This window comes from Lutra lutra, chromosome 10, assembly GCF_902655055.1.
Source record: "Lutra lutra chromosome 10, mLutLut1.2, whole genome shotgun sequence".
NCBI lineage: Eukaryota > Metazoa > Chordata > Mammalia > Carnivora > Mustelidae > Lutra > Lutra lutra.
In genome coordinates, this window is record NC_062287.1 from 41,930,392 (window position 1) to 41,945,467 (window position 15,076).

A 15,076-nucleotide genomic window follows, 5' to 3' on the forward strand; every position below is an offset into this window, starting at 1 on the left:
GCTGTAGTAAGAGAAGATTTTATGATATTATAGTTTTAATTACACATTATGGCATGTGTTGTAAAATGGATTTTGTTAAAAAAGAAAAAAAAAAGCTTGAAAGCCATGAAATTAGGCTCCTACTGGTTTACCTTTCCTGCCACTTGTTAGTTGTTAAAGTTTGGAAAATTCCTGATTTCATAAACTTTTGTTGAATACTTACCTTGCATCAGACATTCTTCTATATAAATGCGCCTCCCCCCCTTTCCTGATACTGATAATTTGCGGTGTAGGATAGGTAGCCTGTGTCCATTCCATACTATTCTCACCTTTCGCCAGGCCTCTGGTACAAGTTCCAGAGGATTCCTATTACTAAACAAATTCTGATACTGGGTAATAAAACGCACATTTCCAAACAGAGTGAATCTGAGCTTCCCTAAAGCCCCCTGAGAATTACGTCAGCTTTAACCATGAAACCGCTGGGCTCCTTTTATTCAGAGTTTTCTTTAAAACTCTGCCTGAATGTGGGGTGGGGTGGGGGTGAGGGACTGAGAAGGGGGAGGCAGAGGGAAGCTTTAGGTAAGGGGTTGAGAGGAGGCGCTCCTTGGGGGTGGGATGAGTCGCAGAGGGTGGGCGGGAGAAGGCGGACACTTGTGCACAGAAGGGTTATTTCCGGCTCGAATTTCCATGCGGAGGCTTTTTGAGTTGAACTTTTTTGGGGAAAACGACCCGTGCCAAAGAACTAGGTGTGCGCGAGTGTACGAGGGTGCGGCGGGCTTCCCCACCTGGGGTGTGGGTAGCATTCTCCACGTCTTTGTGGGTCTCTGCGAGCCGCGCCGGCCGGGCTGAGGCTGCGCGGGGGCCGCCCACGGTCCCCAGCCGGACACCCTGAACCGCAGCAGCCACAACAGGCTCGCCCGCAGACAAAGGGTCGGGAGCGGCGGGGCTGGCTCGCGCCCCCGGGCGGCGGGGACCGGGAGCGCGCGCTCCGAGCGCCGGGCCGGGGCCGCCGACGGCGCAGCGCAGACCCCGCGCGGGCCGCAGCCGCGGCGCCCGGAAGACCCGGCTCCGGGACGCAGACCCCGCCCGGGCTGGCTCGGCGCCGGGCTCCGGGCTTCCACTCAGTCTTTGACCCTCGGTCCCCGCCCGCTCCCCCCTCGCAGGCCGCACCACTGTAACCGCTGCCCCGGCCGCCGCCGCTCCTTCTCGGGCCGGCCGGCGGAGAGCGCAGCGCGGCGTGGCCGGCGGCATGGCTGTGTCTTGGAGGAACTGGTTGGCCAACGAAGGGGTTAAACACCTCTGCCTGGTAGGATGGCGGGCAAGGCTCTCCCTGCGTTTTGTCTCTCGTGCAGCAACTTTGATTCATTCTCTGAGCGTGCGCGGGTGGGAAGCTGGAAGAAGTTTTGCCTCTAATTCAAACGTTCTCAACTAACAAAACTTTCCGCTGTTAATACCTGGAGATGATAACACCACCTATCCCCCCACCCCCCAATCCCATCCCGGCTCCAAAGGCATGGGAACTTTCCTGCACACTGATGGGAGAGCGGATGTGGAGGAAGGGAGAAGAGATCACTTTTAGTGAACACAACTTTTTCTTAACCCTTTCAACATCTTCCCCTCCTTTACTCTTTCCCCAGATTGCTTCTGTTTGGTGTTGCATTTTTAACAACATGCAATTCTCCGGACGAGGTGATGTCACTGATTTCTTAGGCTCATTTTGTACTGCAGGGGATGTCTGCCGATCATTTAGGAGACCTCATTGCAATCCAAATGCTTAATCTCAGGTGCAGGGACTGAGTTAAGATTTGTTTTGCTCTGAGAGGTTTTCAGCTTGCTGGTTAATTGAAAATGCTTTCTGCAATTACTAACCCAGCTTCATCTGAAAGTATTGTGTCCAACGAATGTCCTTAAGGTTTCCATTCATCAAGTAATGTTTATTTTTAATTTTTGTTTTCTCTTTCTCTGTGATTTAGTTTATCTGGCTCTCCCTGAATGTCTTGCTTTTCTGGAAAACCTTCCTGCTGTATAACCAAGGGCCAGAGTATCACTACCTCCATCAGATGTTAGGGGTAAGTGGGACTTGGGTAACCTGGTAGAACGGGTTTAAGGTAGGCGGACACTGCTACCAGGCTTGGTCAGTTCTTCCATTTATTAAAGAAACCCAGGTTGTTCGTTTCAGAAAGGCTTGTCCTTCTCCCCCGTTTTCTTGATGTATCATTTACACTCATGTAGGTTAAAATGAATGACTCTTTCAAGAACCAAAGATTCTATGTGCTAAAATGCAAGGAATGAACCTGTCAGAACAGGCCGGTAGTGCCTGAGAGAAGTTGGCAGCCTCTTGCCAGCTGCCAAATGCCTTGAAGGATCTGCTTCTCCAGCAGGACCCACCGATGACAGGCTTTTAGTTTTCACTAACCAAGACTCGAGGTGGGCATAAGCTTATCCAGAGGATTTCTGCACTTTCCTTTTACTGCCAGTTCTCACAAAGTATGTGTCTGAGGCACCTATTCATTTCTAGCCATGTCTTTGCTTCTTACCCTAGGTTACTGGTTGGTTATGGTTCCAGTGTTCTGGTCTAATATGAGAATGATATTGTGCAGAACTTTGCTCTGATTTATCTCATGTTGATATTTTTCCTTTTCTCTATTCCATGGCATTTCTGATCTCATTCTTTCCGTCCCCTTCCTACTTGACTCCTTACCAGAAGACAGAGGCATTGAGGACATCTTTATATTAAGAGTTAGCATTTTCTGAGCAACAAGCAAAAAGTATAAAGTGTATTGAAAATTTTAGAGCATCTGAAAAAAATTTTTTTAAAATTCCCTTTCATTGGGGAAGAGAACACATTCTAAATAGGAGATGCATTGTTTTCTTTTCTGTGGTTTAATGATTATTTAAAATTAGGATTAGTTCACGTGAATTTAGTGGAACCAGCTTTCCATTTCCTACTTTACATTTATGGATCTTATTTATCTTCAAACTTCAGCTCTGAGAGTAGTGCTTGGCACATGCTAAGTAAGACTGCAATCAATTGAGATTTAATTAATTAACTGATGTTTTATTTTATACAATAAAGTACTATTTTTCATTATCTTTCGGTCACACAATTGATATTTTTTGAAGTTTAACACCGGTTTTTTTAAAAGAACTTATTTTTTTAGAGCTATTTAAAGTTCACAGTAAGATTGGCAGTAAGGTACAGAGATTTCCCCTATGTTCCCCTACCCACACACATGCATAGCCTCCCCCATTATCAACATCCCCTACCAGTATGATACATAAGTTACAGCTGATGAACCTACATTGACATGTTATCGCCATCCATCACCTGCATTTTTAACTAATGGGTTAAGAAAAATGTTCTCAAAGATGAAACTTATTTTACTGGTAACTGTTAAAAAATTATTTATTATTTTAGAGCACGCGTGAGAGAGAGAGCACACCCTGGGGAGGGACAGAGGCGGGGGGGAGGGAAGAGAATCTCAAGCAGACTCTGTGCTGAGTGTAAGCCCAGTATTGGGCTTGATCCCACGATGCTGAGATCATGACCTGAGCTGAAATCAAGAGTTGGGTGCTCAACCAACTGAGCCACCCAGGTGCTCCTCATTTTCTTGGTAACTCTTAAATCTGAACATTTCTTTCTCTTTCTCATTTAACCACCTTTCCATTTAACCATCTATCAAACTGTCATGAAACCCATGCTTTTCAAATGGGCACACAGAAAGTGAGCCCTTGCTCCTGCCCACAAGTTTCTTACAATCTAGTGGAAAATCGAACAAGTGAATACTTATAATTGAATAAGCAAGTTAAGAAAAATTTTCTCTAATAAATATATGAAGATCTCTGACCTTTTTAATCCACCCCCCCTTGTAAGTCCCCTTAGGTATGAATTAGTGAACACAGGATTTTTCAGTAGGTGATATCTGACCTATTATGTAACTATATGAATAACTTGGAGAAAACTCAAAAGGGTTATGATGGCAAATTTTCCTGTCAAAAATGACAAATTTTTTAAAGGTGATATTTGTATTAATATACAATTTAAGAAGAGGCAACTTGAAGCCAGAAATGAACTTTGGATTTCATCTCTATGATATAGTGTAAGCTAAAATAATAACTTACTTAAAATTAATTATGTTGGAAATAAGCAAGTTAATTTTTATGAGCTTGGATTCTGTGTGACAACTTCAAATTTATTTTGGTGACAAGTCAGATATGATGAAGGGTATACATGTACACACATGTATAGCCCAACTAATTAAAAAAAGTTATGTTTTTTTTTTTCTTGCCATCACATTTTAGTGCTTTTGTTTGAATAATAAGACAGGCTAGGGAGATTCAATGGTGAGGCCAAGGAAAAAATGATAAAAGGCCTAAATTGAAAACTATGAGTACAAAGTGCAACAAACAGATAGAAGAAGAGAGGGGTCATTGTAAATTAGTTTTTATAGAAACCTAAGAATGATCATAGTGAGTTGACCCTTAGGCCATCCTGTCAGAAGTCAACACTGTATGAAAAGTCACCGTGGGGAGGAATGGTTTTTCTCCTTGTCATCCTCCCAAAAAATGAAAGGTGACTTCCAAACTTCTCAGTTTTCAGTAGTTACCTATATGGTGTTTTTCTCAGCATTAACTCATCTACATCATTTTGGAATGTTTTCAGTCTTACTTCAGTATTACTTCAGTATTCAGTAATACTTCAGTATTACTCTACTTTTTAGTGAAAAAAGAACTCTATCTATGGTGTTACTATTTGCTTTATGAAGGAGGACTTAATTTTATTTGTCCTAGGCTTATTATTCCTAATCTTTTGATGATTATGGTATTACCTTATAGTGTAAGAATTTGCAGGCATTTTTCAAGTGGCAAAGAAAATAGAGTGTAATAATGGGATATAAATTAATCTTAAAATAAATACTTCTGACTCCCATCTTTTACATGTTTAATACTGATACCTCATTATTATTAACTTATTGGCTTAGCGCATTTTAGAGCCTACCCTCACGAGGACAAGGTCCCACTGTGATGAATTTTAGAAAGACTGAAAGGAATATAATAAGTGTTCTGATACTACAAATGTCTCTCTCTTTTTAAAATATTTATTTATTTATTTTAGAGAGAGGGAGAAAGAAAGAGAGCACGAGTGTAAGGGGTAGAAGGAGAGAGAGAGAGAATTTCAAGCAGATTCTCCATTCAGCCCAGAGCCCCAGGTAGGGCTCGATCTTATGACCTTGAGATCACAGCCTAAGCCAAAACCAAGAGTCAGATGCTTAACTGACTCTGCCACCCAGGTTCTCCCATCAGTCTCTTGAAGGTGTATTTTAGATTCCTAAAAATAATGATGGTATTCCTGGAGATGAAATTACTACCACTTTAAAACACAAATCGAAGGAGTTCCTCCAGTTGCTGATTATTTTGATAATAGTATTGAGTATAAAGGTTGCCAGTATTCATCTTTAAAAGTAAGGTTACAGTAACGGTCATAGAAGTATGAGGGGGAGGGAAGGGTATACAGAATATAGCCCATTTGCAAGAAGGCATAGATATTGACAAGCAGTTAATTCTTAGTAGTTGGAAATCTGCTTTCTACTGGAAACCAACTATGTATTCAACAAATCTACAAATATTGGGTTTAAGTCAGGAAACCATTCTTCCCATTTTACACATGGGAAAAGGTAGGCTGAGGAAGCTGATGACTTGTTCAGCATCAGAGCTGGGATGTGATTGCAGTCCTGTCTGACCTTTTTGCCTTTCCTCATGCTACACAGATTTTCAAAACACTTCACTGGCCCATCTCTGGTAGTTAGGCTACTGGTTACTATTACTCATCATCAGTGCTGCCCAACAGAAATGTAATATGAGTCATGCAATTCAAATTGTTTCTGTAGCCCGTTAAAAAAGTTAAAACTCCAATGGCATTAATTGTAATAATGTATTTTATTTAAAATAGTCTATCGAAACTATTGTATTGGATTGAAGTATTCAACATGTAGTCAATATTTTTAAAAATATCAATGAGGTATTTTAGGCTGTTGTCTAAATGTATTTTATACTTGTGCACATTATAATTCAGTCTCCAGATTTTCATCAGAAGTACTTGACTTGTGTCTAGATTTCATAAAATTTTACATATAAAAAAGTGAATTCACATACCTAAGCTGTTCCAAACGGATTTAAAAAATTTTCTAATAACACAAAGAACTATTCGCTTTAAGTTTTAAATTAAAAAAATACTAAACCTAAAAATTCAGTTTCTTGGTGGGTCTAGGCACATTTCAAATGCCTAATAGCTGTGTGTGACTAGTGGTCACCATTTTGGACAGCGTAAGCATAGACTGTGGGAGAAGATATTCCTGCTCCTATGGTCATACACACTTAACCATTTTGTTTTACAGCAAACAGCTGGCCACCAACCAGCCCAATAAAAAAACATAGGGATATTGGTAGTGTTCTTGCTCTCCCTCTCCAAAACAGGAGTTGATATCGGATGGGAAGTCATGGGCTCTTGTTATTTGTGTGTAACCTTAAGAATATCTCTGACTTCTCCCTAATCATCTGAGCTTTTTGGTGGTGGGGACCTTTGAGAGTGAAGGTATAATTATTTAATGCTCAGAACTAGTGGATTTATTTTTTTAAATCTATATTTATTTATATTTATGGGATGCTAGTGGATTGTTCTCCGTCCAGGATTAATGGTTTAAAAAAATCATGTAAAAACTGATTGAGAAAAGAAGATCTTAACTGATGGAAGATAAAGTAATGTTGAGGTTAATGTGTCTTCGTAGGAGTTTTCATCAGGACTGTTCTCTCCCAGACTGGTCTGACCCAGACCTGGAGGCAGCCTGGTCACGGCTGGTTTATGCCTGAGTTAATGTGCTAATCAGACTGTGCACTTCCTAGGAGATGTTTAATTATGACATGCTGTGAGTTTTGGAATCTTAAAATTAAGCTAAGAAGAAGAAAAAAAGTTCTTTTGAGGGAAGCCAAAGCAAACACACGTACACATAAACTAACCAAGCAATAACCTCCTCCATTTCCCATAACAAAATTTTAAATAAAGGAGTACTTTGATTTTTTAAGATAAAATCTATTTTTGATTTATTTGTTTTCAAGGAATGAAAAATGTAGTTGCTTGCACTTTACTAGAAAGTCCCAATGTGTTGTCACTGACCCTAAGAAATTTAGATTTCTTCCCTAAATTTTTTGAAATATTGGGCAGTTTAACTCAATATATTATGGATAGAAGCCCTCATACTGAAGTTCATCTATTTCTGAGTTGTATGTTTGATGTTTTAATAATTAACAGATATAATCTAATTGGTAAGAACATCTTACTTTGAGAAGAGAATGTGTTTTCTAGTACCAGATTCAATGTGTTTTGGTTTTACTATCTTTTTCCTCCCAAACTAATGTGTGTATATGGATCATTCAGTTTCAACCTAGTTATTCTCATGGTGCCATGATGAGACATTTAATTTTTTTGTTTGTCTCACAATTATTATTATTATTTTTAAATTTTTTAAAGGATTTTATTTTTAAGTAATCTCTACACCGAATGTGGGGCTTGAACTTACAACCCCGAGATCAGGAGTCTCATGTGCTACCAACTGAGCCAGCCAGAACCCCCCCCCCACAATTATTATTTTAGATCTACTGCACCATCATGAAGATCTTTTTTTTTCTTTTTTTTTCTTTTTTTTTTTTAAATTTTTTTATTTTTTCAGCATAACAGTATTCATTATTTTTGCACCACACCCAGTGCTCCATGCAATCTGTGCCCTCCACAATACCCACCACCTGGTGCCCCAACCTCCCACCCCCCACCCCTTCAAAATTCCCAGATCGTTTTTCAGAGTCCATAGTCTCTCATGGTTCACCTCCCCTTCCAATTTCCCTCAACTCCCCTCTCCATCTCCCCTTGTCCTCCATGCTATTTGTTATGCTCCACAAATAAGTGAAACCATATGATAATTGACTCTCTCTGCTTGACTTATTTCACTCAGCATAATCTCTTCCAGTCCCGTCCATGTTGCTACAAAACTTGGGTATTCATCCTTTCTTTCTTTCTTTCTTTTTTTTTTTTTTTTTTTTACAGCTTTATAAACATATATTTTTATCCCCAGGGATACAGGTATGCGAATCGCCAGGTTTACACACTTCACAACCATAGCACATACCCTCCCCAATATCCATAACCCCACGCCCTCTCCCAACCCCCTCCCCCCCCCTTTTTTTTTTTCTTTTTTAAAGACTTTTATTGAGATACCTGTGTTAGTTGGAAGAAAGCTGGGAACATTGAGATTTTTTCTAGTCTCCGAGTGGTGATCTTTCTTTGGTTAATTATTATCCTTTAAGTGATTAAGAAATATTAACTAATTTACCCTCTCAAAAGTCCTAGAAGTTATATCATAATTAACAATTTTTGGAGACAGAAATCTGATGTCCTGTGAATTTGTTAAGGTCAGAGATTAGACTGTCTTGTACAAATGCACCTAGGATTTTAAGTCAGTATTGGTTTCATAGCTGACCCAAGCAGCTTTATTTCTGCTGAGAAGGAATATATACTATCTATGAGTTTCAGAAAAGGCTTGATCATTAATTCTTTTCATTTATTGCATAAAATATAAAAGCACCTAGATTTGCCTAGGCATGCAGTGTGTTTCAATTCAGGGGATATTTTTTAACTGAATGGGTGATTTTTTGTTGTTGTTTGTTTTTATTCTTAGCATTCTGCTATCTGAAAATACTTTACTTCCTGTTTATTGCTGGGTGAAAGGACTTAAAACGTTACTTTGATGCAATCCTTATAGTCTTAATCCTTTTACAGTATTGGAGACTCAGAATTTTAGACTTGGAATTAAGCTTTGGTATCTTTACTTAGATTTCTTCCTCATTTTTCCAAAAGAAAATGAAGTTGAAGTCATTTGCTCACCATCACCCACTGAATAAGTGGCTTGGTCACTATTCTGGTCTTTGATCCTCAGTCCAACAGATAGTCTGTTATGATGAACAACTCTATGCACATACACATAAACAAATTAAACCCCACACTGTGTAGACCACTAGCTTTCCATCTTATGGGAAATGTTACTTAAAGATGTTTAGCAATTTAAGAAGTTAAGGTAAATTACCCCCAAGATAACATAACTTTCAGCATTATAGTTGTTTTAGATTTGTTTCAGACAAATTATCAAGGAATTTTTTATGAGACTTATTTTTATTTAAATTATTTCTGATTCCATAATATTTTTTGGACTTACAGCACTTAGTGTTTAACCTCTTTATTATATATAGCTGAATGTCCACTGCATAATTGTCTTTTATCAATACCAGCCAAAATAGCGTAGAATTAGAAGGTAGAATTAATTTTAGAGAATTTCAAATCTACTTACTTCATTTTGTTATTAATAATATTAATAACATCAATAGTAGGTTATATTCATTGAGGACTGTCTAGGAAATGGGCTTTCTGTGGGCTAATTTGTTTAAAATTTTATATTCATCCTGTGGAGTAGATTTTTTTTTAAAAGATATTTATTTATTTGAGAGAGAGAACATGAGCAATGGGGGGAGGGAACAGAGGGAGAATCAGACTCCTTGCTGAGCAGGGAGCTCAACTTGACTTGGGGCTCCATCCCAGGACCCTGAGATCATGATCTGAGCCAAAGGCAAATGCTTAACTGACTGAGCCACCCAGGTGCGCCCAGAGTAGATATTTTTAATTTTTCACCTGAGCAACTGCATTAGGGAAGTTCTGTGACTTGCTAGTGAGTGACAGAGGCAGGACTCCAGCCCACACATCCTGGTTCCAGAACTTGTATTGTTATTGTGCTCTTCTGCCTCTGTGTGACATTATATTAGGCTGAACTACATGAATTGCTATTTAGATAAAGAATAATCAAATAACAGCCATTTCATATAGTTCAACCTGATAACACATGTTACCATTTACTAATCACATAGTATGTGCCAGATATAATTAGTTCTTTGCTCTTTCTTTATATAATTTCACTTACTCCTTATATTTAAATTATCCTTGTAAGTAACAACCCTGGAAGATAGGAAGCATCACTTTTTAGGGGATTGAGAAACTGAGATTCTGAGTGGTTAGGTAATTGTCCCCAAGTCACACAACTAACCCCAGGAGAAGCCCTATTGGAACCCACATTTGTCTCATACTGAGGACCTTGTTCTCAATCACTATGCCCCCCCCAGGGAGGTTCTGAGACAGATGGGGTTAGAACTGGAATTTTCTTATGTGTCCTCCCACTGGCTCTGTATCAGACTGTCTATATGTATGTTTGTGGGTTTTTGTATCGATAAGTATTTGATCAGAAATGAGGGGAAGAATATTGTTTATGGATTATTCTTAGACCTGACACAGACCTGTACACCTCAGCCTAACTGGTGCCTCCCACGCTAGTTTGCTCAGGCGTCCATAACAAAGTACCACAGACTGGGCCGTCTAACCAACAGGAATGCATCTTCTCACAATTCTGGAGGCCATATGCTTTATGCTTTCTCTGGGGGAACACCCAGCCTGAGGCAGAAGAGCTTGTAGAATGACTGAATGTTATAGGGATCTTAAGGTTTGATCTAGTTCATTTAGCTCCTTTGACAGATGAACTTGGTGAAGTTAAATGTCTCCTTTATTAACCCAGTCTTTTAATCTTAGTCAAGTTTTCTAATTTATCATGCTAAGCAATTTGATGATCTTAAAGTTGATTTTAAAAGTGCCTAGGTCATTCTGGGGAAGAAAATAAAATATTCAAAAACCAATCAAATGAAGATCATTAAACTGTGGAGCTAAATGGATATGAGTTTGAATCCTAGCTCAGGCGTTTATCTCCCTTTATGATTTTGGTGAACTTCTATTCTGAGTGTAAGTTTAACTCATTTGTGAAGTTGAGTTTAAATCTTTCCCTCAGTTTAGTTGTGAAGATTACATGAGAAAATGTGGGTGAAATGCTTAGCACTTGGTACATAGGTACTCAGCAAATGATAGTTATTACTGTAATTAGGTAGTGTTATTTAGCATTCATAGTATTAATAGCACTGAATAGGATTATTATAAATTATTTATGCTTGTAAACAAAAATGAGAGCCAACATTCATTGAAATGTTCTCATGGACAGACATTGTATTACGTTCTTTTTTTTTTTTTAAGATTTTGTTTATTTGGGAGAGAGGCTGCATGCAAGAGAGAGAGAGAGCGAGCAAGCGTGCGCGCGTGTGCACACAAGCCAGGGGGAGGGGCAGAGGGAGAGGGAGAAGCAGGCTCCCTGCTGAGCAAGAAGCCCTTTCACGCTGGATTCCAGGACCTGGGATCATGACCTTGAGCCTGAGGCAGACACTTAACGGACTGAGCCACCCAGGTATCCTGAATTACGTTCTTTATACAATTTTTTTAAAGATTTTATTTATTTATTTGACAGACAGAAATAGGGAAAACAGGAAACACCAGCAGGGAGAGTGGGAGAGGGCGAAGGAGGCTTCTCACAGAGCAGGGACCCCGATGTAGGACCCTGGGATCATGACCCGAGCTGAAGGCAGATGCTTAACAACAGAGCCACTCACCTAGTCCACAAGGTAGATTCTATTACATAAGGAAAAACTAACAGAAATTATAAATAACTTGCTTGTGGGATAAAATACCAAGGATAAAACCCATTATATAACAGGTGTTCCCCCAGATGCCAATTTTCCTCTTTCCTTCCCTCTTCTCTCCTTCATAGCCACAGATGATAGTTCACCTAACTGAAACATGATGAAACTGTTCTACTTATCTCAGAGTGTCATGTTAAGTATTAGATGATATAAAGGATAGGAAAGTACTTTGAAGAATTGAAAACATCATGGATGTGAAAAATAGTTATCCTTTACTGTTGCTGTACCTGTCGGAGAAAGGAATGAGGGACAAGTGTCAGATGGCCTTTCACATTCTGATGTGCATGAAATGCACATGAAACATCAAATATAATGCATTTGATGTATGCATTGCATTTACACTATTGTAAATGTATTACATTTATTACATTATTATTTTTTTAAATTTAATTTAAATTATTTATTACATTATTAATTATTACATTATTATCAATATTACAGCATTACATTTATTATATTACAGTATTACATTTATTACAGTATTGACTCTTGAAATGGGATCTTGATGGTTTGTGACATGTTGTAATTAATAATTGTGCTAAGGCATGAACTTAGCCTTAAGACTTAAGCCTTAAGAACTTAAGACTGAGACCTTAGTAGAAGAGCAGATGACTTAGATGGGGAGTGGGTTTCATTTCTTAGTATTCACATTCTAATGCAACTTTGTGATGTGATAGCAAGCAAACAGTGTGGTAAAAATTCGTGTGAAAATTGATTTCTTTAGTGCTTTGGCAGTGGGACTAAAGAAAAAGATTAAGGAGAAGATGGACTTTGCATGATCAATAGAATGTTTACATATTTAGAAATTGGGAACTTGAATTTGACAATGACTTCATTTGATAAATGAATCGAATACAAGTTCTATGGGGAACTTGGTTTAAATCACATGATTTAATGGTTTTCTGAATTTGGGAAATTGTTAAAGGTCTTCGGACACATCCCAAGGATATCAGAGGTCTTCAATAGTTTAAGGCAAGAAGAAATGAGTGATGCACAGAGTAAAAACATTTTATACACCTGAAATTTAAAAAGAAAAGTGGACACTTCAGTACTAAGATAAATCTAAGAAATGATTTATGATGAATGCCTTTCTGACTAGATTCCTTTTTCTGGTGATAGGATTATCCAATAGTTGATTTCAAAGTGCCACTAATTTTGTTCCATGTGATCTTAGAAAGCTCAGGTGCATTGGAAGGATACAAAGAGGTAGTGATCCAAACAAATTTCTTTTGATTCTCTGTGCTAATTCCCCCCACCCCCCATTTCTCTCTCTTGTGGTACAAGAAAAGAGCCACCCTTTGTGAAGATGCTGAAAATAGGATGATAAGAGTGCATTTACCTCTCACTGATCTCCCTGGGCCAAGTTGCTTTTGAGAAGTTACTTTGGGCCTTTGAGCTTTGTTAATTCTCTCAGTTTGAAAAGCATGGACCCAACAGAACATTTGTAAAGTGCTTTGAGTCATGCAAACAAAGGTAAAGAATATGTTTTATTCCCACCTCCACCCCCTCCCTTCTGTCCCCCCGCCCTGCCCAGAATATCTAAAGGGAAAACTAAGCAAATATCATCAGTGGTCTATATTAATGGGTTCCAGTTGGAAAAAAAATGACTCATATTAAGCCACAAGAATGCAGAGCTTCCATTGCATGTTATTCCACTCGAGAAAAGTCATTTGCTGTTGGGCATTGTCTGTATTACATTTGTTACCTCCCATGGAAGTTCTCTGTAGGGTTGGAGCTTGGCTTGGACTATGTAGAACCCATCACTGAACTATTTATTTTGATCTTGTACATTTTGTAAAACATAAGAGAGGGGAAAATGAGTCCAATGAACATCTTATAGGAGTTTACAATCACAATGGCTCTATAGAGTTTACTTAATTTTGGTTTGCCTGAAGAAAACTAGTCCTTGACTTGTACTGGTTTTAAAGCTTAGACATGTTATTCTCAAAGAAGAAAATATATTTTGTTCAACCCACAGATTTTAGATTTATAAAATTTGTTCAAGTCTTCTATGACACGTGTAAAAATTCTTGTAAAAACTGCCTGTTACCACATTTTCCTAAGCATGTAATGACTATTAGTTTAAATTTCAAATATAGTAATACCTGGGAAAATTCCAAAGTTTAATGGAAACAATACAATGTAATGAACAATGACTATAAGAACATGGATTTTTATGGACAAGTTAATTAAAGTGGAAATCGGGATTTTACCTTATAAGAAATGTATCTTTAGGTGATTTATTGAAACCTCCAAAGCCTTAAGTTTCCTCAATTTTAAATGGAGAATTATATTATGAAATTGAATTACCTAAAAATTCCAGTATTGAAATAGTCTGACTTAAAAAAAAGATGGCAGTTTTGCATAGTTTAACCTAGTATCTCTTACAGGCTTTTGTTTTGTTTTGAAGAGAGGATTAAGTAGGATGGGGAAGAAATGCGTGTGAAGCCTTCAAAAAGTATGACTTCCCTTCTTGCTAATGGCAAATTATAGTAGACTATGCTAGAGTCATTTCTTTTAGGCGACACTTTTGAAGTTAAGAATGTTATGATGTTGAAATCTACTTGTAAATGACCGCTAATGACAAACTTTCCAGCAACTAAGAGACATTAACTCGTAATTTCACACAGTGTATATATTATGAATTATTTAAAGAGATATTTTGCAAGCGGCAGTGTGTTTTTGTTAATTATAATTTCAAAACTATTGAAGCTCACAATTAATTGCTTTTTAACTGGTAATGGTTTTCAAATTTTATCTCAATTTTTTGGCCTTTTAAAAGCTTTCTGTCAAACCAACCCAAGATTGAAGTACATGCAAAGAGAACTAATTTTATTTTATTTATTTATTTTTTTAAGATTTTATTTATTTATTTGACAGAGAGAGATCACAAGTAGACGGAGAGGCAGGCAGAGAGAGAGAGAGAGGGAAGCAGGCTCCCTGCTGAGCAGAGAGCCCGATGCGGGACTCGATCCCAGGACCCTGAGATCACGACCTGAGCCGAAGGCAGCGGCTTAACCCACTGAGCCACCCAGGCGCCCCAAAGAGAACTAATTTTAAAGGACATTAGCAGTGACTCTTTGTAAAAACAAAGGATTTTAAAAGCTATGTTTTGGATTTCAGTTACTGAGTATTGAAACATGTATCTTAGTTCGTAGCAGACTGCCTTCCTGGGCCTTTTCCTTTCTTCATCATTCATTCATTTATTAATTCATTGTGTAATTACTCCTCATTCTCCAATTCCCCAGTTCCTTTTTCCTCCAGACAGCAGGAACATTTTTAACATGCTGACATGTATCCTTCTATTGTTATTTTATTTGCATGTTTCTTTGAATTCATCGAAATGGTATTATGCATAGACTCATTCTGTTTCTTGCTTTTTTTTCCATCTGCTATTATGTTTTTAAAGTCTGTCATATGACTATGCAGT

General features: G+C 38.3%; 1 protein-coding gene across 2 annotated transcripts in view; it reads left to right on the forward strand.

Annotated features, from left to right (window-relative positions):
• The first annotated feature begins 695 nt into the window (after positions 1 to 695).
• NOX4 (NADPH oxidase 4) overlaps positions 696 to 15,076 on the forward strand; it is a 168,037-nt gene continuing 153,656 nt past the window's right edge. The window contains exons 1-3 of one of the 2 annotated variants that reach the window (XM_047692755.1): positions 696 to 725; positions 1,143 to 1,285; positions 1,953 to 2,048. In XM_047692755.1, the coding sequence (XP_047548711.1) occupies positions 1,229 to 1,285; positions 1,953 to 2,048 (153 nt within the window). In that variant the 5' untranslated portion in view covers positions 696 to 725; positions 1,143 to 1,228. Of the gene's footprint in view, positions 770 to 1,142; positions 1,286 to 1,952; positions 2,049 to 15,076 lie in introns of both variants that reach the window. The other variant, XM_047692753.1, reaches the window with a different exon arrangement.